Source organism: Carassius auratus, linkage group LG49B (assembly GCF_003368295.1).
Source record: "Carassius auratus strain Wakin linkage group LG49B, ASM336829v1, whole genome shotgun sequence".
Lineage (NCBI taxonomy): Eukaryota > Metazoa > Chordata > Actinopteri > Cypriniformes > Cyprinidae > Carassius > Carassius auratus.
The window spans coordinates 595,273-617,560 of NC_039301.1; the positions used below are offsets into that span (position 1 = coordinate 595,273).

Sequence of the window (22,288 nt, forward strand, 5' to 3'; positions counted from 1 at the left end):
GCCACCATAGAATAAGGTAAGCATTTTTGCTTATATAATTAGTGTGTGTTGTTGACTGGTCAGTTCTGAGTGCTAAGGACACTTAAAATCTGCTCTTCCAAATTTAGAAAAAAATAATAGGATATCTAAATTGAAAAAGGGGTTTTACTCCAGAAGAAATAACTGCATGCACATATTTGGTTTATTAATAGGAAAGCCTTGGAAGGCAATCTTGATTTAAGACAAATATGGTGTAGGCATAAAGACACTGTATGCAATGGTCTGTGTTTATTGGATAGCTGTGCCAGGTAAGGACAGTGATAAACGGATAAGCAGATTAGTTAAGGAATCGTGAGGAAAAGCCCCACGGATACCGCTTTGAGAAAGTATAAGTGAAATTCTCGAAGGACAGAATAGGTGGGCCCTTAAGGACGCTCTAGGAAGAGCGAGCTCTAGGTAGAGCTGTGTTTTGTTGTGTGGATGTATCTGTGTCCGGACGAATGAATGTGTGAACAAATAAATTCTGTGTTGGGTGGCTAAAAGTTGCGCACCATTCCTGGACCGTCGCTTCAGGGTGGCTGGGTGGAGTTGGACGCAACTAGTATCCACTTGAGAGGGATGAATGTATGATGAGCCTTGATAATAAAAGGACAATTAATGACTGATTATCCCTTAGATAAAGGGAAAAAGTATGCAAGAATAACCACTCTGGCTCAATCAAGAGTGCAGAAAGTGTGAATGAGGTTAGGAAAATAGTATCAATAAAGTTTGAACCAAGATCTATAATAGATTTTTGCATTTTGGATGTCTGTGTGAAAGGGGAGAAAATTTTCTGAGCCCAGAGCAGTGGGAATGAGAGCAAGGTAGGAAGTTTCCACATTAAAGGTGTATTACACGGGTGATAAAATAAGAGTAAATAAAATAGACAGTCAAAGAATAATATAAATAAATAAAGTATAAATGCATGAGACAAAATAAAAAATTAAATTCAAAAAAGGTATGACACATAGTAAAGAATAAAAAGTAGGGTGAAAGGGGTAAAAAGATATGGCAGCCACACCAGTGGAAATAATTGGATTAAAATATCCACTGTGTAAAGAGCAAATAAACAAAATCTCAAAAAAATGGCAGAAGAGAACAAAAAATATGACGACAACATTGCCAAAGGAAGGGACATTTGATGTAGCATTGTGTGAGGAAATGGAAACTCTGATAAAAAACTATAAAACTAAAAGCATCAGTATGAAAAGAGAAAGAAGTAATTGCTCCGTTTAAAAAGAAGGTGAGGATATGTTGAAGAGTATAAAACAGGCTAGGAAAGTCCTGAAGGGGCAGAGAAAGATAACATGAGAAAAGAAAAGTTATTTTCAGAGCCTCCCCCCTATTTGCCGGTAGAAGGAGAGTTCCCAATACTCAAGGGAACCGTGGCGGTAACAGGAGAACTAGAGTTAGAAGGGCAGATAGAGATGGATGAAGAAGAGAAGCCAGCTGTGAAACACAGAGGCAACCCAGAAAGGATAAGTGCAGGAGCCCTAAAACAATAAAGTTAACTGTATGAAGGTTGTTTTAGAGAAAATAAATACAAATGTTCCAAGAAATGGACTAATATAGAGATGGCAGATATGGTGGAATATAGAAATAATAATAAATTAATTAAAATAAGATATGCATTTATTATTTAATAACTAGTCTTAATAGATGAATTTAAAAGATGAATGTGGTTAAAACTTTATATCTAATATGTGAAGACATCTAAAATTTGTATCTTGTTATCCCTGGGACAGTATGAAATTTAATCCATTACAGAGTTTCAGAGATTGGGCTTGTGTAAATGTAAAAAATAAAATACATAACTTGTGCAATGTGGAATGAGAGCAAGATTGGGTGACCAAGTTAATATACATTTTGATTCAAAAGCTATAGGCATTTTACAATAGGAAGGGAACTAGTTGCTTAAAGAATTAAATTTAATGATTTTATTTACAGTAATAGGAATTATTTTATGTTGGTTAGGAAACATTAATTCACAAATACTAGATTATTCTGAATCATGTATGCAAATATAGAAGAAAAATTATGATTGAAGTCTTTATTTTACCATACGCATGTCATGCTGTTATAAAAGGAAGGTTTATTTTGTTTTATCGCAGTATACTTAGAAAATAAAGGTAGCTGATTTCTGCATTTTGCAAAGAAGAAAAAATGCTTGCTATTTTCCTGCAATGAAGAACTTGCTTTACTAACAAAGAATAAGAGAACTGCTGTTATCAACCAGATGATTTTGTTTTTATTAAGGGACCACTGAAAGAGGAGGTTGAAAAGTGAAAATTAGAAAAATAGCTGACTGCTCAGAAACAATTTGGTCAGAAGTTACATAGGTACATTTGATTAATGCAGTCTCTGAGTGTTAAACTTTCAGATGATTTCTGGAACAGTGCCTTGACAAAGGAAAGCAATGAACTGGAGAAGTGGCAAAGCAGCAAACACAGCTACAGAGAGAAGGAAAGGGAGGGGCTGACGGATGTTCCCCTCCCCTCCTGAAAGAGAATAACACACTTCAGCATGGAGAAAGACTGAAGCAAAGCAGGAAAAGGTGAATCTTTCACTTGAGACTTTTCCTGAGGGTGAAAAGAACATTATGAAATGCAAAACTCTGGCAGAAAGCAACCAGAAGCCAGACTGAGAAGAAGCAGAGAAACAACGGAGACCGTACGCCACAACATCAGGTCTTTGAGCGCCATCACCGACTGACGACCCAGTACAACAGCCCAGGCGGATGATGTCACCAGAAGGACTTCCATACCTTCAGTGCACAGGTGCTGAATATACAACGAACACTATAGAGACTGCTTCAAATTTAAATTATTTTATTTCATTATTTTATTAACTATATCTTGATTATTCACTGGTCTCACAGCACTTCTTTAAATTCTGTGTTTTAACTAACTCTCACAATCTGCTTTTCAATAGGTTCCAGTCCAGCCTTATGTCTTAAAGAAAAAATTATTTTGACAGACAGAAGTGAGTACTTGACTCACCAATCAGATAAACATGGAGCTGGATTTGGCAGAATAAGGCTGTTTCATTAAACAACTAGGGGAAAATGCATAACTGAATACTTGACAACAATGCTGAGTGCTTTGGGAAAAGGAAATAAATAAATAAATAAAAAAGGGTATCTTGATGAAAAATAGAAAAAATATATATTGTTGAGAAAATAGAAATATTGGTCACTCCATTTTGTTTAAAGGTAATTTTCTAAGGTAAAACTGAATAAAATAATATTGAATAAAAAATTATTTCTAAAATCATGTAATCACATATGCTGTAATCACTGGGGATAACAAGATGAAAATGTTGATGGCCATGGATCCTAGATTATGCGAGATCTCCAATCCTCCTCTCAGAGCTGCTCATGAGCAATAACAAAAAAGTATTTGAATAAACTTTAAATTAGACAAACACATGACATTTGAGAAATGATAATTGGCTCTCTCAAATGCCCAATGCCTAGGCCTAATATTCTAAACAAATCAATCTATTAGATTTTGAAAAAAGGAAGGAAAGAAAGAAAAGAAAAGTTTTTGGCAAAAAAGGGGAGTGAAAGTGTGTGAAAAAGTATGAATGATGGTGTTGTATGGCATGAAAGAGAGTGTCTGACGAGACACTGAGGCAATTCAATCAATTTGCCCAAACAGCTGTATACAAAGATGAATGTGGGCCCACAGGGCAAACTTATGCCCAGAAAAATAATGACCATGGATGAATTTGGTTAAGTTTCCTGGTCAGTACCTAGGTCTTTGTTGTGGAAGAAAGAAAAACAGTGCCACGCATGCGCAGCGAATAACATGGGAAGGCAGAGCAAAGCAAGTTTGCTCGGTCCACCCCACATCTAACTTTCTTTTCAGCATATCATGATGGAGCTGATTGTGTCAAAAGGATGAAATATTGTCTTTCTGACTGTTAAAATAAATAAAGTGGGTTGAGTGTTTTCCAGGTCAAAAGGCCTATGCTACTGAGCAAGATAGGCCTAGATAAAATATCCAGTGATATAGTGGAACTCAGTTTACAAAACAAAAAGATAACTAAATAAGCAAATTGTTGAGAATAAAATTGAAAGGAATTAAAAAATAGTAAAGACAGCACTGGAATTGTGAAAACTCAAAAAGGGGCCAAGACAGCCCTCAACCCACATTACATTTCCACATGTCACACCAAGAAGGACGACTAGCAAGATGAACAAATTATCATGCTTGATAACACTAACAAAAAATTCTTAAGTTTTCCATTTACAGGTGACAGCAGTTCCAGTAAGGCCAAGGAATGCTTCGCTCCATCAAAGAGAACCAGTGAGGGTGCAGTTAGGATCTCAAGAGAGCCTTGCATTAATCAGCAAAACGGTTACAGAGTGACACCTGAGTTCACATCTCTAACCTTAAAAGACGCCAACCAGCTTCAACAACTCCACACAGCATGAAGTGAGGGATGAAGGTCGTGCTAGTAACGACCCACCCTTGCCAACGAGGGAAAGACCATTGCAACGACTCGCAAAGAGTCTCCCTGGTGAAGAAGAAATGAGAGAGTGATGGGACTGCTACTGAGATCAAAATACTTGGGTGCAGATATGAGCCAAAAAATAGAAAAGAAAAAGTGGAAAGATAATGTCAAGTAATGTCAGATCAAGAATTTGAAGGTTATGAGAAGGGAAATATGGATGTAGGAAGGATAGAAGGGAGAATAGAGCAATTGGATGCAACAAATAGAATGAAAGGAGCAAAATAGAAAAGCTTGAGATTATTTGAGAATTGAAGAAGGAAAAGTATGTGTTATGTTTGGGGGACAATGCTGTATTTATAGAAGGGAGCATTTAATGAAGAACTGATCAAATTGAAAAGGCTAAGAATGGTAGATAAAGAAAATGTTGGAAAAGATAATAAAATGTAAGACTGGTTTGATTTACAGTTAGGAGCATGTGGAGCATAGTTTATAACTAAATTGGGAAGGTTTTTAGGAATTGCATTATTGACAGGAGATTTACTCTTTTACTGTATACTTCCTATATTGAGGTCACGAGTCAAAGCCACAGCTAAGCAAATTAAATTCAAAGATGTCAAGACAATGGGAAATAGATTTTTGAAGGTAACCGAAAAGGCTCTCTATGATACATAAGGTATCTGAGCTGAAGATCAACTCTTATAATCTTGTGATATTCAATGTGTGATGTGATGTATGTATTTGTATGCCTTTTATACATAACTGTGATAACCAGGCAAGTGCTGAACCAATTGCACGCTCACGCTTTTAACATTGTGTACTATTAGAAAAAGGAATTAGGGAGACTGGATCTTTTACTCGCTCCTTGTCAAATTAGGAGAGAGATGTTTGGTCCAGTAATCCCTCAGAGTGGAATTTCATAATCTAGTCACTGGTGATAATACAATGTGACTTATTTAGTCACGAGGTCGTGTAACTAATATGACTGGATTATGGAGTAGCACTCTGGATAAGAATAATCAAATGTGAGACTTATTAAGTCTCAAAGGGGAGAATATGTGGAAGATTTTTATTAATAAGATTTTAATCAATCAAGAATAATCAATGTGAATCTAGCCATTTTTGTTGCTAGTTGTTTTTCCATTATAATCCTATAGGTAAAGGATAGAAAGTTGCCTACGCCCTGGAATGTACAAAACTGATGAGAAACACATGGTCAGACATACATTGAGGGCCTGTGTTTAGAGAAAATCAAGCAGAGGGCCTCTCCTCTCTAGGGATGCATGAAAAGTGAGCATAAGGAAAAGACTGACTATTTGGAAACACCCTGTATAGGGTATATAATGAGATGCTACATAGCATTCGGGAGATCTCCTTGCAAGGAACTCTCGGCTTTGTTTTGCTTAAAATAAAGTCTTTTCTTCTGAGAGAAAAATCCCTGACTGAGTTCGATTCTTTGGAGAACCGGCAAAATACACCACAATCGATCTATTGAGGACTATGTTCAACAGTTCTGTGACTTGGTATATCGAGTTCCTCTAAACAATGTTGTTTGTCTTGTTTAAGGATTTATTCCGTTTTGGACTCAATGAACCAGTAAAATCATGGTTACCTAGAGGGGAGTTTAATTGCAGCTTAAGGGATATGATGGACTTTTCGCTCTTGTTATGTGGTTCTCCTTTCACTGTGGGAGAGGCAGAGGACTTTAAAGCCCCAAAACCACTGCACAAGATGGCTGCCAGCCCAGCGCCGCTGCACATTATGGCCGCCAGCCCAGCGCCACTGCACAAGATGGCCACCAGCCCAGCACCACAGCACAAGATGGCCGCCAGCCCAGCGCCACCGCACAAGATGGCCACCAGCCCAGCGCCAAAGCACAAGATGGCCGACTCAACGCCTGAGCCTCCAGACAAGGTGCCACCGACTCGCCACCATAGAGGGCGGAGGGGGAGGAGACGGACGTCTACCGTTCCTCAAAGCCCGGAGATCGTTACTGAGGCGGTGCCCGAGGCCGTTCTAGAGGCAGTGCCCAAAGCCGAGGCGTCTCACGTCTCTACAGGCGGTCAAAAGTCGAGTCAGGTTCCAGTGGACCCTCCAGGGTCGAGTCAGGTTCCAGTGGACCCTCCAGGGTCGAGTCAGGTTCCAGTGGACCCTCCAGGGTCGAGTCAGGTTCCAGTTGACCCTCCAGGGTCGAGTCAGGTTCCAGTGAACTCTCCAGAGTCGAGTCAGGTTCCAGTTGACCTTCCAGAGTCAAGGCAGGTGCCCGTGGACTTTCCAGAGTTGAGTCAGGTGCTTGTGGACCCTCCAGAGTCGAGTCAGGTGTTCGTGGACCCTTCAGAGCCAGGGCTAGTCACCGATGACCCTCCAGAGCCAGGGCTAGTCACCGATGACCCTCCAGAGCCAGGGCTAGTCACCGTCGACTTTCCAGAGTCAAGTCAGGTCACCGTTGATCAGGTCCCCGTTGATTTCCCAGAACCTAACCAGGTCACCGTTGATCAGGTCCCCGTTGATTTCCCAGAACCTAGCCAGGTCACCGTTGATCAGGTCCCCGTTGATTTCACAGCACCTCTCATACTGTTGCACCACACCCAAACTACATTACCCATAAGTCACTGCATCACAATCACCCTGCCACACCTGCACCTCATTCATCAGCCAATTTCCTTGCCACACCTGCACCTCATTTACACACACACATATAAGCAGCACTCTCACTCACTGCGAAGTCTTGTTTAGCCAGTCTGACATTTCCGAGCGTTTTCCTTGTGTTTACCTTCTGTACCTGACCCTTGGATTGTTAATACCGACTCTGATTCTCTGCTGCCTGCCCCCGACATCTGCTTGTTTCTGGTTTCGACTCTGATTATCCCTACATACCTGATGCCGTTACTGATCATTGCCTGTCTGACCATTCTCATCATTAAAGTTCTGCACATGGATCCGAACGTCTCTGTCTCATCATTACACATAGACTGCCAGGTAAACAACAGTGTCAAGGTCCACAAGGCTGTGCTGTTTTCTTTCAAATCAAAGTGAAATTAATGACAACATTTTCATTTTGGTGTGGAGTATCTCTTTAATGGCAGCCATTTTTAAAGAGCAAGGAGAGGGAGTGCTAATAGTGAAACTTCCAAACATTTTGTATCTCTTAAAAGCCTTGAATGTGCTTTATACAGGACATCCAGACTTACAACTGTGACATGCAAGTTCTCTGAGTAACTCATCAAAATATATAATATCCACTAAAGAGGACAAAAGTCTATTCCTGGGTCCCTGGAGGTTAAGATATGGGTATGTAAATATATATTTTACATCAAAAGTTATCTGCAATGTTTAATGGTCTTTTCGGGCAGGATATGTATCAATATCTTGAAATCGTTTTGGTGAGTGTGTCTGCTACACACTGATGATACAGGAAACTTATCCAACACAATATATATATTTTTATGTATGTAATTATGCAGGAAATATTAAACATGATCATATGTCTGTTATTAGTATCTGAAACTGATGTAAATATACAATGAATAATACAATGCAAGCGTCTTTTACTATATTGCTCTGTTATGATATGCATCATCTTGGAAATAATTCTTCATGTCTTTAAGTCTGTACCGTATATAGTCAATGTTATTTCTATGAATAAGTTATGATGTATATTTTTTATGTGGTAAGTACTTGTAATTAGTGTATTATACATTGTAAAATGCTCATACTCAGATTATAGTTACCTTTTTATGTATTACATGATTACATTTTATTCACACAATGGCAGTAAATTATTCATAATTTATTGATTCTTCCTAATTACTTGTTTTATTACTTGTTTTTTATGATACAGAGTGTCATAACATTTAGCTTGGAATATATTCACAAATGTCATGTAAATAAATTTGCAAATGGTGCTTCTGAATTTGGGGGGGGGACACCTCTCAAGCAATTACAGCATGTATGAAACAAAAAATTATGCAAGTTACTAAACACTAGTGATTTGTAGATGTGGAAAACTGTGTCTTCATCATATCTAGTGACCTTCAATAAGCGATGTTTTATTAACAAGGTTCGGGAGGAGCACGTTCAGATAATCAATCAATTCAACACAGGTGGAGTTCGTCTAGATAATCAACTTAACTAGCACAATATTTAGGCTATATATACAGCCAACTCACCTCTGTTCCACAACAGTTTTCCGGCATCCTTCCTCCACCCTATCTCATCACTCTTAACTATTCTCATCCCAAACAATAGGGATTTGGGGGGTCACGCAAATATGATTACTATTTTCTCAATTCAAATATATGTAATTGCAAACTCGTGAACTTTTTATTCTAGAAGTCTGGACAAAAAATGTTGTCAAACTAATATTAGTTTGGAAATAAATCTCTATTTTATTCTATTATTGAATATTTTATTTTTCATTTTTATGCTTTAATTATTAGCTTTTTATCAACTCACAAACCTGCTTCAGTTCTTATGTTAAGCCCAGTTTGGGAAACCCTACAGGTGTAATGTTTAATGCATTTTATAATGCTGGTATATATATATATATACAAGGAGAATGTTTTCTTTCTCTTTCTCTTTGCTTTTTTATATCATTACTGTATCTTTAATGGTAAGTATAAAACAGGTTGTATTATAAGTAATCTAAAAAGCAGTGAGAATACATTATCTAAAATTGGTAACCTAGAATACATTACTAACTACAGTTTTCATCATGTAATCTGTAATCATGTAATCAGGTTTTATTTACATTCTACCTAGCACTGTATATCAGTGGATGATGGCAGGTCACATGACTCATCAGTAGCCACTCCCATCAGTCAGCTGAACACTGAACCCATATTCCTTTTAGAAAACAGATCCATTTGTGAGAACATGAAGGAACGCTTAATCTCGACAAAGTTTTCAGTTCTGCATTAAGTGTAGTAATCAGGATGCAGTATTTCTGCAGTTTTTAAAGCTCTTGTGCTGCTTCTCTGTAACTTGTGTTCATTGAGAGTTTGTCTGAGACTGACATCTAGTAGACATTTCATGATTTACAGACTCACAGACAAACCTGTTATACACACGTGACTCAAACAGAACCAGGAAACAGGAGTCACATGATTTCAGGGAAAGAGAAACTGAAGTGTAGTTGAGCTGTTGTGTGTTGTGTCTCTGTATTTAAGCAGTAAAATGGCAGAAGCCAGAATTTCTCAGGATGAGTTCATGTGTCCAGTGTGTCTGGATATCCTGAAGGATCCAGTGACCATCCAGTGTGGACACAGTTACTGTGAGATCTGTATTACAGACTGCTGGGGTCAGGAGGATCAGACAAGTGTCTACAGCTGTCCTCAGTGCAGAGAGACCTTCAGTCCAAGACCTGCTTTACGGAAAAACACCATTCTGGCTGAACTGGTGGAGAAACTGAAGAAGACCAGACTCTCTGCTGACTGTGACGCTGGAGCTGGAGATGTTCAGTGTGACGTGTGTACCGGAAGAAAATACAGAGCCGTCAAGTCCTGTCTGATGTGTCTGAACTCTTACTGTTTGAATCACCTCGAACAACATGAGAGTTGGTTTAAAGGAAAGAGACACAATTTGACTGAAGCCACTGGACGACTGCAGGAGATGATCTGCCAGAAACATGAGAAGCTCCTTGAGGTTTTCTGTCGCACTGATCAGAAATGTATTTGTGTGCTGTGTACGATGGATGAACATAAAAACCATGACACTGTATCAGCTGCAGCACAGAGGACAGAGACACAGGTATTTAAATCTTGACTCTAAATAAATATTGCTAACAATTTTCATATGTGCCCATTTCATATGTGTTTATATTCAGCGCTGGGGGTAACACATTACAAGTTATGTGAACTATGTATTCAGATTACTTTTCTCAAGTAACTAGTGATGTAACACATTACTTTTAAAATGTACGACAAAATGTCAAATTACTCTTTCAAATAAGTGACACAAATGTCACGATCTGTGTTGGGAAAAGTGTGGAACGAGGAGACGGGGAGTAAATAAACAGTCTTTAATCCTGGGAATGATGGGAATTTCACTATACCTGTGTCGGCCACTGGCTGGGAACGGGTTTGCCTGTTCCCTGATACATAAAAAGTAACAAATGCAATTAGTTACTTTATAAGGAGTAATGGAATATTGTAACTTTTAAAAGTAACTTTCCCTATAACTGTTTATATTGGTGCTCATATTAACAGGTTATAACATTCAGCATAAATGAACAGCAGCTATTAGAAGAGTATCAATGTTTGGTGAAAATGCCCCATAAACTGTTATCAACACAATCTTTAATAAAATAGGATTTGATTAAGGAAAATAAAATAATGGAGGGAACTATTCATCAGTTATTTATGCAGTTTTAATTATGCAGCAGAAACACTGTCAGTGTGAAGCTCTATGTCTCTGTCAGTTTCATTTTTATAATACTTACACTTGTAGTGTGAAACAGGCTTAAACTTCATGTGAATTCACATACTCCTGTCATGATTTCTGGAGTTTCAATCTACAGCCATCAGTTCCACTTTTACTGGATTCATCCGTCCATGTGTTGATTTAGTGCCAGTAGTTTTCTGTGAGATTGATGATCATCTGTTTGTCTTGCAGAAGCAGCTGAAGGAGACACAGAAGACGCTCCAGCAGAGAATCCAGCAGAGAGAGAAAGATCTCCAGCAGCTGAGAGAGACTGTGGAGTCTCATAAGGTGAGTCTGGAGAAGAAGAGAAGTTTGTCTCCGTCTCAGTTCAGACTCACTGAAGCTGAATCACTGTGTGTCCTAACAGCGCTCTGCACAGACAGCAGTGGAGGACAGTGAGAGGATCTTTACTGAGCTCATCCGCTCCATTGAGAGAAGCCGCTCTGAGCTGATACGACTGATCAGAGATCAGGAAAAGACTGCAGTGAGTCGAGCTGAAGAACGACTGGAGCGACTGGAGCAGGAGATCAATGATCTGAGGAGGAGAGACGCTGAGCTGGAGCAGCTTTCACACACACAGGATCACATCCAGTTCCTGCAGGTAACACAGATCTAGAAGAACAGGATCATAGTGGACTTGAGCAGATCCTGCTGTGACAGAGACTCACAGAGACACACTTCATGAGTGTCTTATTATACAATCATCAGTCAGACTCTCATCTGATCATCTTTTGAAAGAGACACCACTTATAAATGAGTTTTGATTTCTGTTTTCTGTAGAGTTTCCAGTCTCTCTCAGCACCTCCTGAATCTACAGACGTAAATGAAGATCTCTTCAGTTATCTCGTCTCTTCTGATGGTCTGAGAGAATCTGTCCATCAGCTGAGAGACAAACTGGAGGATTTCTGCAAAGAGCAGCTCAAGAAGATCTCAGACAGAGGTAAAGTCCTGGAGATTCATCTGCTCTGAGATATGAGTCCATAATTATCTCATATCATGGAGAACATCGTATGTGACCCTGGAGCACAAAAGCAGTCTGAAGTCTCTGGGGTATATTTGAAGCAATAGCCAAAAATAAATTGCATGGGTCAAAATTATCGATTTTTCTTTTATGCCAAAAATCATTAGGATTTTAGGTAAAGATCATGTTCCATGAAGATATTTATAAATGTTAAAACAAAAAATTTTGATTAGTAAAATGCATTGCTAAGAACTTAATTTGTAAAATTTAAAAGGCGATTTTCTCAATATTTATATATTTTTTTTGCAGCCTCAGATTCCAAATTTTTAAATAATTATATCTCAACCAAATATTGTCTTCCTAACAAACCATACATCAGTGTAAGGATTATTTATTCAGCTTTCAGATGATGTATAAATCTCAATTTTGAAAAATTTACACTTATGTTTTGTGCTCCAGGTTCACATTTTAGAAATGTCTTAGGAATGGATGTAGGATCATGAGAATCACACTGTTCATGTCTGTTGATTTTCACAGTCACATTCACCAACATTGTTCCCAGAACCAGGAACGACTTCCTACAATGTAAGTCAGTAAGAAAACAAGCAGAAAAACTCACTGAGTGTGTTCATGTTCTTCCTGTAGAAGGAGAAAGAAGAGTTTTATAACTGATGATGTAAATGATGATCAGCACTGATATCTGGTCATCTGTACTGAGACACTGATGATACACTGAACATGAAAAGATCAAACAGATTCATAATTCCTGATTCTGATGTGTTTTATCTCCATCAGATTCCCGTCAGCTCACTCTGGATCTGAACACAGTGAATAAATACCTCGGTCTGTCTGAGAACAACAGAGTGATTACTGGCAGTAGAATAGATCAGTCGTATCCTGATCATCCAGACAGATTTGATGCGTGGCCTCAGGTGTTGTGTAGAGAGAGTGTGTGTGGACGCTGTTACTGGGAGCTGGAGTGGAGTGGATGTGATCATGGAGTGCGTATAGCAGCGTCATATAAGAGCATCAGCAGGAAGGGACGGGGTGTTGAGTGTTTGTTTGGATCTAATGATCAGTCCTGGAGTTTGTACTGCTCTCCCTCCAGATACTCATTTGGACACAATAACATTGTGACTGATCTCCCTGTAGAGTCCATCAGCAGTAGAATAGGAGTGTTTGTGGATCACAGAGCAGGAACTCTGTCCTTCTACAGCGTCTCTGACACAATGAGCCTCATCCACACAGTCCAGACCACATTCACTCAGACGCTCTATCCTGGATTTGGTGTTTATAGAGGATCATCAGTGAAACTGTGTTAGACTCAGAATAGACTGACGAGAGATTCTACCCATAATGCTTTGAGCTGCAAGATAAATCAGGAACAGTAGATGTTATAGTGTCTCTTCTTTTCTCTTCATGACATTAATACTGCAGCTGAACTTCTGTCAGTGAAATAACATGAATCAAAATAAATGTGTATATCAAATCCTCAAATAGTAGTTTCTATGCTTTTCTCGTCCTCTGCATGTGTTGACTGAAATCGTTTAGTTTTTAATGTAAAGTCACATCAGTTATTTTTATTATTACTTTATTTATTAAAAATCCTTTCAATTCAGATGATCACAGACAATAAATAATTTTCCTTATTCATCTCATGTTTCTCCAGCACTTTTCAGTGTTTTGTGTTCTTTTGCCACTGATTTTATTGTCATGCCTTTGTGTGTGTGTGTGTGTGTGTGTGTGTGTGCGTGTGTGTGTGCGTCCGTGCGTATGTGCGTGCGTGTGTGTGTGTGTGTGTGTGTGTGTGTCTGTGTGTGCCTCACTTGTTGGGGGGCAGGTCAGAAGTGCTGGGCAGTAACTGATTAATCTGCAATCAGATTCCAAAAATAAAGTACCTCAAGTATATTACATTTTCAAATGCTCATAGTTACTTTTGGTCACACTTTATTTAAAAGCTGCAGTCCATGACTTTTCTTTGGTTAAAAATGATCCAAAATAAATTCTTGAGCAAGTACATTACCAGCCAAGGTTTCAACGCTATCTCCTTACCTTAGCCCGATTCACAATGTTATGCTTGTAATAATGTTTTCTAATTTAAGTGGTACTGATACACAGGATTACACAAGATCAAATAGAACCAGTTCTAAGGAACATCAATTTGCTTTTTGTGTTAAAAGAGCAATTTATTTATATGAATTTCGAATGGTTTGACAATTAGAAATTAGACTGTACAGCAATTGAAATCTACAAGTAGCTAATACACACTATATACACATTGTCACGCAATACTGATGTTGTTAACGTTGTGGCAGGGGGGGCGTGGTTTACATTTACATTTACATTTATTCATTTAGCAGACGCTTTTATCCAAAGCGACTTACAGATGAAGACAGTGGAAGCAATCAAAAACAACAAAAAGAGCAATGATATATAAGTGCTATAACAAGTCTCAGTTAGGTTAACACAGTACACGTAGCATGGGATTTTAACTAATAATATAATAAATAAAAAGAAAACAGATAGAATAGAAAATAAAGAATAGAGCAAGCTAGTGTTAGAGGTCTTTACACATACACACACACATACATATACAATTGCATAATAAATGAAAAGAAAATAGAATACAAAAAGATTAGAAAGGTAGTTAGATTTTTTTAAAGAATAGAATTAGAATAGTGAGTGTTAAAGTTAGAGGGTCAAATAAAGATGGAAGAGATGTGTTTTAAGCCGATTCTTGAAGATGGCTAAGGACTCAGCTGCTCGGATTGAGTTGGGGAGTTCATTCCACCAGAAGGGAACATTTAATTTAAAAGTCCGTAAAAGTGACTTTGTGCTTCTTTGGGATGAACAATCAAGTGACGTTCACTTACAGAACGCAAGCTTCTAGATGCACATAAGTCTGAAGTAACAAATTTAGGTAAATGGGTGCAGAGCCAGTGGTAGTTTTGTAGGCAAACATCAATGCCTTGAATTTTATGCGAGCAGCTATTGGAAGCCAGTGCAAACTGATAAACAGAGGTGTGACATGTATTCTTTTTGGCTCTTTACTGACCAACAATGCATTTGTGAGCTGTGTACAAAATATGAGCATAAAAAACACAAAACTGTATCAGCTGTAGCACAGAGGACAGAGAAACAGGTATTTAACACTACTGCTTACACTTATGAAGAGAAACAAGCTTATATCTCCATTTTAATTCATGTACAATGGTGGTAAATAATAAATTATCCTTTCTTGACTTTGAACCTACAGCCATTGGTTATCAGTTCCACTTTTACAGGATTCATCTGTCCACATGATGATTTAGAGACAGTAGTTTTCTGTAATATTTACTGTCATCCATTTGTCGTGCCGAAACAGATTAAGAAGATGCAGAAGACATTCCAGCAGAGAGAGAAAGATCTCCAGCAGCTGAGAGAGACTGTGGAGTCTCATAAGGTGAGTCTGGAGAAGAAGAGAAGTTTGTCTCCGTCTCAGTTCAGACTCACTGAAGCTGAATCACTGTGTGTCCTAACAGCGCTCTGCACAGACAGCAGTGGAGGACAGTGAGAGGATCTTTACTGAGCTCATCCTCTCCATTGAGAGAAGCCGCTCTGAGCTGATACGACTGATCAGAGATCAGGAAAAGACTGCAGTGAGTCGAGCTGAAGAACGACTGGAGCGACTGGAGCAGGAGATCAATGATCTGAGGAGGAGAGACGCTGAGCTGGAGCAGCTTTCACACACACAGGATCACATCCAGTTCCTGCAGGTAACACAGATCTAGAAGAACAGGATCATAGTGGACTTGAGCAGATCCTGCTGTGACAGAGACTCACAGAGAAACATTTCATGAGTGTCTTACTATATAATCATCTTCTTCTGAATGAGACGCTGCTTACAAATGGCTTTCAGCTATGGAAATCTCTTTCTTATTTCTATCAGCTGTCTCTTCTGGAAGATATATTTAGCTGCCAAACATCAATAGCGCCACTTTCATTTAAAAATTTTACTAACTTTTCAACTTTTAAAAATATGGATTAGGTGATCATCAAAGTATACATCTTTAAAACTGTTTATTAGCAATCAGTCCAACAATGATTTTAGACAAAAATTCAAGGTGTCACATATAATTAGTTTTTAATGGAAACTGTGTTACTTGGTGATTGGGCGGCATGACATTGGTATAAGGGATCCAGGTAAAAGCTGTATTACAGAGCTTAGTTTAAACTGGCAGGGTCAAACACCAGCAAACAGCTATGTCCCAGGGCAAGGCAAAAGAGTAATCCAAATAACAGGCATTGATCACAGCAGGCAGCCAACAATCACAAACCAGGGAACAATCCAATGACAAAAACACATAGGCAAGGAAACAATGAAATGCTTAGAAATGTCTCATAACAGCTAAAAAAAGACTCAATGTGTGTGTTAGAGTACAACTCAAGTAGTCCTCCTAATTGGAAACAGGCGTGTTTGTAATGCGTTCCTAAGTTCGGGTTTCTGGGAATGGGACTCTGGGGTGAGAAGGTGAAGGTAAGGGATGGAGTGCACTCTAGAGGAGCTCATGGGCAAAAGAGATCGTGACAGAGCACCCCCCCCCCCCACACACACACAAACTCACACACACCCTTTAATGAGCGGCTTCCAGATGCTTCCCTAAGGGTCATAGAAATCCGGTGATCCGAATAAAGGATGGAGTGCCCTCTAAAGGAGCTCATGGGCACCCCAGCTAGAAATTGTGACAGATATAATGCAAGTCAGTGGCTGCACTATTTTTAGGTCTTATGAAAAACTGAACAGAAACTGGACATTATTAGCAGTAATCCAGACTCTCAGGCAACGTGGAAAATGCATTTCTCTCAGACAGTTTATTTCAATGAACCGGTTCACTTTAGTAGTTCATTTACATAATCATGTAATGACATAATGTTTACACAATTCGAATATTAAACCACCCAATAATGATGTGAAACATACCTTATGTCTAGAGCATATAAAGTGAATAGACATTGCAGGGGAACCAGAGCCGCATCTACACATATTGTGAACGTGCGGGGTGAGAGTGCAAGGCCGAAGGGAAGTACTCGATATTGGTAGGCTTCGCCCACGAAAGCGAACATCAGAAACTTCCTGTGTTGTGGAAGGATGGAAATGTGGAAGTATGCATCTTTGAGATATATTGTGACAGACCAGTCCTCGGACCTGATCTGACCTACAACATGCTTGATCGTGAGCATTTTGAACTTCAATCTCATAACTGAACGATTTAAGACCCTCAAGTCTATAATCGGACGCAACCCCCCATCCTTCTTTGGAACTGTGAAATACCAGCTGTAGAACCTGGACTCCCTGTCTTGAGGAGGGACCACCTTGATGGCCTCCTTCTCTAATAGGGTTCCACTTCCTGTTCCATAACCAGGACCTGCCCGGGGCCGACCATCGTCGGAATGACCCCGTTGAATATCGGTGGTACAGAGCTGAACTGAATACGGTAGCTTTTTCTACTGTATGCAGGACCCATTGAGATACATTTGGCAGTAGTTTTCATGCTGCTAAATAATCTACTAAGGGAATCAGTCTCTCGAGACTGACCTCTGGTGTAAGAGGCCCCCGCAGGGGCAGCGAGCGTCTCAGCCCCGCTATGCGCACGGGCGGAAAATACTGAGAATGATGCTTGCTGGGGACCACTGCGCCCTGGAACACTGGCAGGGTTGGCAGACCGGCCCCCAGAGGGCGCTGAGGTGAGACGGAAACCGTGTAATGCGGTGTACGCCGCTCCACCCCAGTAGGGGTCGCCCTCTGCCCTCTGCTCCCGCCCAGCAGCCCCTCCAGTATATATAATTTCTCAGAGTGAGATAAGTGTCATTATATTCCTCAGAATTTAATGCAAACAAACAATCAGACGAGTAAACACGGTCTGCATTGTTAATATAATTCATATCTAACTTCTCATAGTCAGATAGATACTGAATTTAATTCCTCAGAATTAATGCAGTTAACCAATCAGATGAGTAAAGACGGTCTGGTTTTGGCAAGATTTACATCAAAACTGAAATTATGTAGTACATGTGTTGCCTCGGCAACACGCGAGCCGCTTAGTCACACAAACAATATTAATCTCCTCGGAGATAAGTAGCTGCAGCTGCGAGTTCACAGAGGGGGAAGGAACCGCTTCGCGTGCTTCCGAACCTCGAGAATGAACTCTAAATCTAGGGAATACGGGTGGAGATAGGCAGAGCCGTCTTCGATCCGTCCTTAGATATGCGAGAAGCACAGTCAGCCCCCTTATTTTTATTTTTTTCGAGAGCTGACTGCGTGAGCTGCGCTCCTCATTAATACTGCTCGTTATACAGTTAGGCATAATATGTTTGTGAAACTGATGCTTGTGTAACTGTTTGTCTGTGCAATTGATGTTTATGCAGCTTATGTTTGTGCAACTGCGAGCTCATCGACGCCCTCCGTTTCAATCTCCTCGGAGAAAAAAAAAGGCGGTGCATCACGGCCATCACTCGGGGGGGGGAAGGACCGCAGCACTCGGGCTTCCGCACCCGGAGATCGGGCAGATCTGGCGGGTGAGGTAGGAGATAGGGACGCGCCCGTCTCCCTACCCTCCAGCAGATCTTATCTGCGAACCCAGCGAGTGCAGGCGTCGCTCCGCCTCGGCGAAAGCAGGACCGACACCGCGAGGAACGCTGGCGAAGACTCCCCCTCGAGAGAGTCCTCCGGGATCGAAGCGTCCACACTGGCTTGTACCAGTGCAGGCAGTCGGCTCCCTCAAGAGCCGAAACAGCGTGCCTCAATCCCAGGCAGACCGCGCACAGACCGTGTATTCCCACTCGTGATAAACACACAATCTGAAACGCGATCTGGATTCGCCTTTCAGATGTCTCTTCTTAGCTTTGCTCTTTGACTATTGCTTACTCTTTGTTAGGAGCTAATAGTGACAAACAACAATAAATAAGACTGACAAGACAGAATGACATGCACACATAGAGTGCTTGCTGAAAACGCAGAAGCTGAAGCCAGCTGCGCGGCTCGTGTCTTTATAGCTTCCTGGTCGCTTACGTCACCCCGCCCGTGACGTCACACTCTTCTATAAGACAGATATCATATTCAGAGTCGCTCACGCTAAACGCGTTCCCCAAAGCGTTTCGATGCAGCTCGAGTTCCTGAAGAGGAAATACAATGAATAATACAATGCAAGCCTCTGTTACTATATTGCTCTGTAATGATATGCGTCATCTTGGAAATAATTATTCATGTCTTTAAGTCTGTACCGTATATAGTCAATGTTATTTCTCTGAATAAGTTATGATTTATATTTTTATGTGGTAAGTTCTATTGAACTCTATTGGTAATGCATTGTTGTTTTGGAAATGCACCCCTGGGTAGTAATCTGGATTACATAATCAGATTCCAAAAATTAAGTACTTGTTATTAGAGTATAATCAGTGGTGTCAAAAGTATTGACATTCATTACACAAGTAGAAGTATAGATACTAGGGTTTAAAAAGACTTTTGTAGAAATTGAAGTATCAACTCAAGCTTTTTATTCAATTAAAAGTGTAAAAGTACTGGTTTAAAAAACTACTTAAAATCTAAAAGTAAAAGTAATGTAAGGAAAAGAAATGCCATTAAGAACAAAAGCTTGGGCCGTGCCACAGGGGCCTATTGTGCACTACCACACCTCCTCAAAAAAGCATTTTTCTAAAGGCCATAATGACTATAATGTTATATTAAAATGTTCATGTTGAAAAATTTGGGATGCACTAGGCTACCTGTTTCAGCCACATATATGCCCATTTAAAATGAACGCACTTTAGTACAATGCAAATACATTAAAGAGCTAGAGATATGATGACTAGTTGCCAATAAGTATTGTTATGGTGCAAAAAGTCAAACTTCAGAGGCATGTCATCAATAACCTTTAATGGAATGTAAATGTACATCCAATTTTAGCTGCAGGAATCTGCGAGGGCAATGGACAAGAACATTGGTGCAGGCTTAGTAACAATTACCCTTGTATGGTTGTCTATTTACAATAAACATTATAGTGCTGTCAAAATTAATGATTAATCCAAGTGATTAATCAAAAACGAAAAATGAAAAATAACTCAGAATCCTGATACCTTCTTGATTGATAGCTTCTTGTATTCGGTACATACGTCTGCTATGTCCAGTGTTCGGGGGGGAACGAGTTACAAAGTTGATATAGAGCTTCACAGTCCCACCCACAGCCGAGAGAGCTTTGGTGCCGGAAGTAAATTTCCCATTCATTTCTCCCATTCACTTTCGGAAAAATCCGTATCTAAAGAGTTTTAGAGCATGTGTGAGGGTAACCAGCTACGGCTGATCTCATAAGCATATAACATATCATTTCGAGTGAAAAAAAATAAGACAAAATCCAAAAAAAGTCAAAGGTACAAGACTGTGTACATATTTTCATTTCGAGCACAGGAACTACTCATCCCATAAACCACCACGCCTCATTGAATTCGACTGAAGCCACAACTGCGAACGAGGCAACGAGCCTTTTGAGCGACATCCAAATCTGATGACGGCCGCCCGCGCAAACTTTTTCCTCCAGTGAATTTTATTTTATATAGTGAATGTGCAGTAATAGCAGTTCTTTCAGTATTAATCGTGTAAATAAATAGTGTTTTATATATGTATTGATTTTTATATTTATCATCGTGTATTTTATATTGTGTGCGTGTGTGAAAGTGGTTAACGATAACGTCAGCAACATAGTGCAGTGCTTTGTACCTGACTGCAATCACTGCTCAGTCGTCAACACATGTCGTTGCCATTACACAAATGTTCAGTAAATGTACAAAAAGGTATGCCTAGGTAGGGCTGGGCGATATGGAGCAAAAAATATATCTCGATATATTTTGCTATATCTCGATATACGATATATATCTCGATATCTTTACAGGAAAAATAACCCCCCTAAAACTACTGCAAAAACAAATATGCCAAATATTACATGTTTAGGGCCCTATGAAACGTTTTATTTTTTTCTTCACCATATGCTTTATTGTTACCTAATTCTGTGTTTTAGCATGTGTAATTATTTAAATGCATAAAAACAACTTAATTAGTTAAAAAAATCTTAAAATAGCCTTATGTGAAATTTTTTCCCTTCAGAAATTCTGTGTATTTACATTTTTCTGGTTGTCAAATGAAGGCATAAAGCATTTATTTAATTTATCTTTTAATTATTTAAAATTAAGCAAACTTTATTTTTTGGTAAACAAAGGGGATTTACTATTAAAAATAAAACATGGAAGAAATGTTGTGTGATTATTCCTTAAAAAATATGTTCATTTCATTTTAATAATAGTAGTAGTGGGCTATCTACATTCTGCTGTACAATAGTAATAGATTTCTGTCAAATACTTTTATTTTGACGGGTTTACCTTTACAGTTCTGTGTATGTGATACTACAGTCTATGATGTGATATGAGCTAGTTTTACTCAAATCAAACGGTCAGATGCTCATGAAGTGACTCTCGGTGCAGTTCTGGAGATGTTCCTCATGTGTTCACATCTTTATCAGTGAGAGGAAAGACGCTGAAATCAGCGCGAGCATCACGCGCTTCCGTGTGTTTAATGAATGAAGACGCGCTTCTGCGCCATTCGTTAACACAGACACGCAGAACATGCAGGATTCATATTTAAATAGACTTTTCTGGGTTAATATTTGCAGATATTAGTCTATATCGCGATTTGATTTAAGTGCATGACCTACTTTTGATAATTCATTCAAAATTTAACCAATTCCGTGACATTCCGCGTTAAACTGTAAATACCGTTTTTATGACTGGATTCCGTCCGTGTTTTCTGCATCGCGGAAATCATTGGGCCCTACGTTAGACATCTGCCTTCTGTTCGTCCTACGCCTTAAAACCGAAGTATCTCCATATAATGGAGCCAGTTGTCCTTTTGTTTTTAGACTTTGTTTTTTAGACTAGTTCTATACACGCGAAGGGAGTGGGGACAAAAGCAAGGAGGCGGGGGCGAGCGAGCGGGGGCGAGCACAGCACAGAGAAGGCAAAGAAGCAAAGTGGCGGAATCAGAATTAAATATAAACAACATATCGATATATACGATATGTCAAAATCCATATCGTGTTTAAAAAATATCTCGATATATTTTAAATATCGAGATATCGCCCACCCCTATGCCTAGGCTAAATATTGTTTTGACAGTGGCATTATAAAACGCTTGATATGACTCATTTCATATGAAAGCTACAGTAGCCTAGCTAAAGTGGACGATAATGCTAACTAAAAGTTACCAACCTCCCTGCAAAACTCTCAATGGCAGCCAAGGAGATCATGATTGCACTGATAAGTCTACCGTGCAAAAACGCAACACAGGTTTTTATTTTATTTTATTTTTTTATTAATGATCTTCAGTCTTCACGGACCTTCGCGGGGTTTAAC

The 22,288-nt window shown here is 39.4% G+C and overlaps 1 protein-coding gene across 1 annotated transcript; it reads left to right on the plus strand.

Annotated features, from left to right (window-relative positions):
- The first annotated feature begins 9,544 nt into the window (after positions 1-9,544).
- LOC113068755 (tripartite motif-containing protein 16-like) lies at positions 9,545-13,217 on the plus strand. The gene is made up of 6 exons (XM_026241614.1): positions 9,545-10,221; positions 11,086-11,181; positions 11,261-11,494; positions 11,674-11,833; positions 12,392-12,439; positions 12,650-13,217. The coding sequence occupies exons 1-6, from the start codon at positions 9,649-9,651 to the stop codon at positions 13,174-13,176; spliced, it is 1,638 nt and encodes a 545-aa protein (XP_026097399.1). The 5' UTR covers positions 9,545-9,648; the 3' UTR covers positions 13,177-13,217.
- Positions 13,218-22,288: the final 9,071 nt, after the last annotated feature.

What these genes read in the sequence shown, in the direction of transcription:
- LOC113068755 (XM_026241614.1), top strand. Translation starts at nt 9,649, where the DNA reads ATGGCAGAAGCCAGAATTTCTCAGGATGAGTTCATGTGTCCAGTGTGT. An exon ending in AGACTGTGGAGTCTCATAAG is followed by an intron (nt 11,182 to 11,260) that starts GTGAGTCTGGAG and finishes GTGTCCTAACAG; the next exon opens with CGCTCTGCACAGACAGCAGT. An exon ending in ATCACATCCAGTTCCTGCAG is followed by an intron (nt 11,495 to 11,673) that starts GTAACACAGATC and finishes TGTTTTCTGTAG; the next exon opens with AGTTTCCAGTCTCTCTCAGC.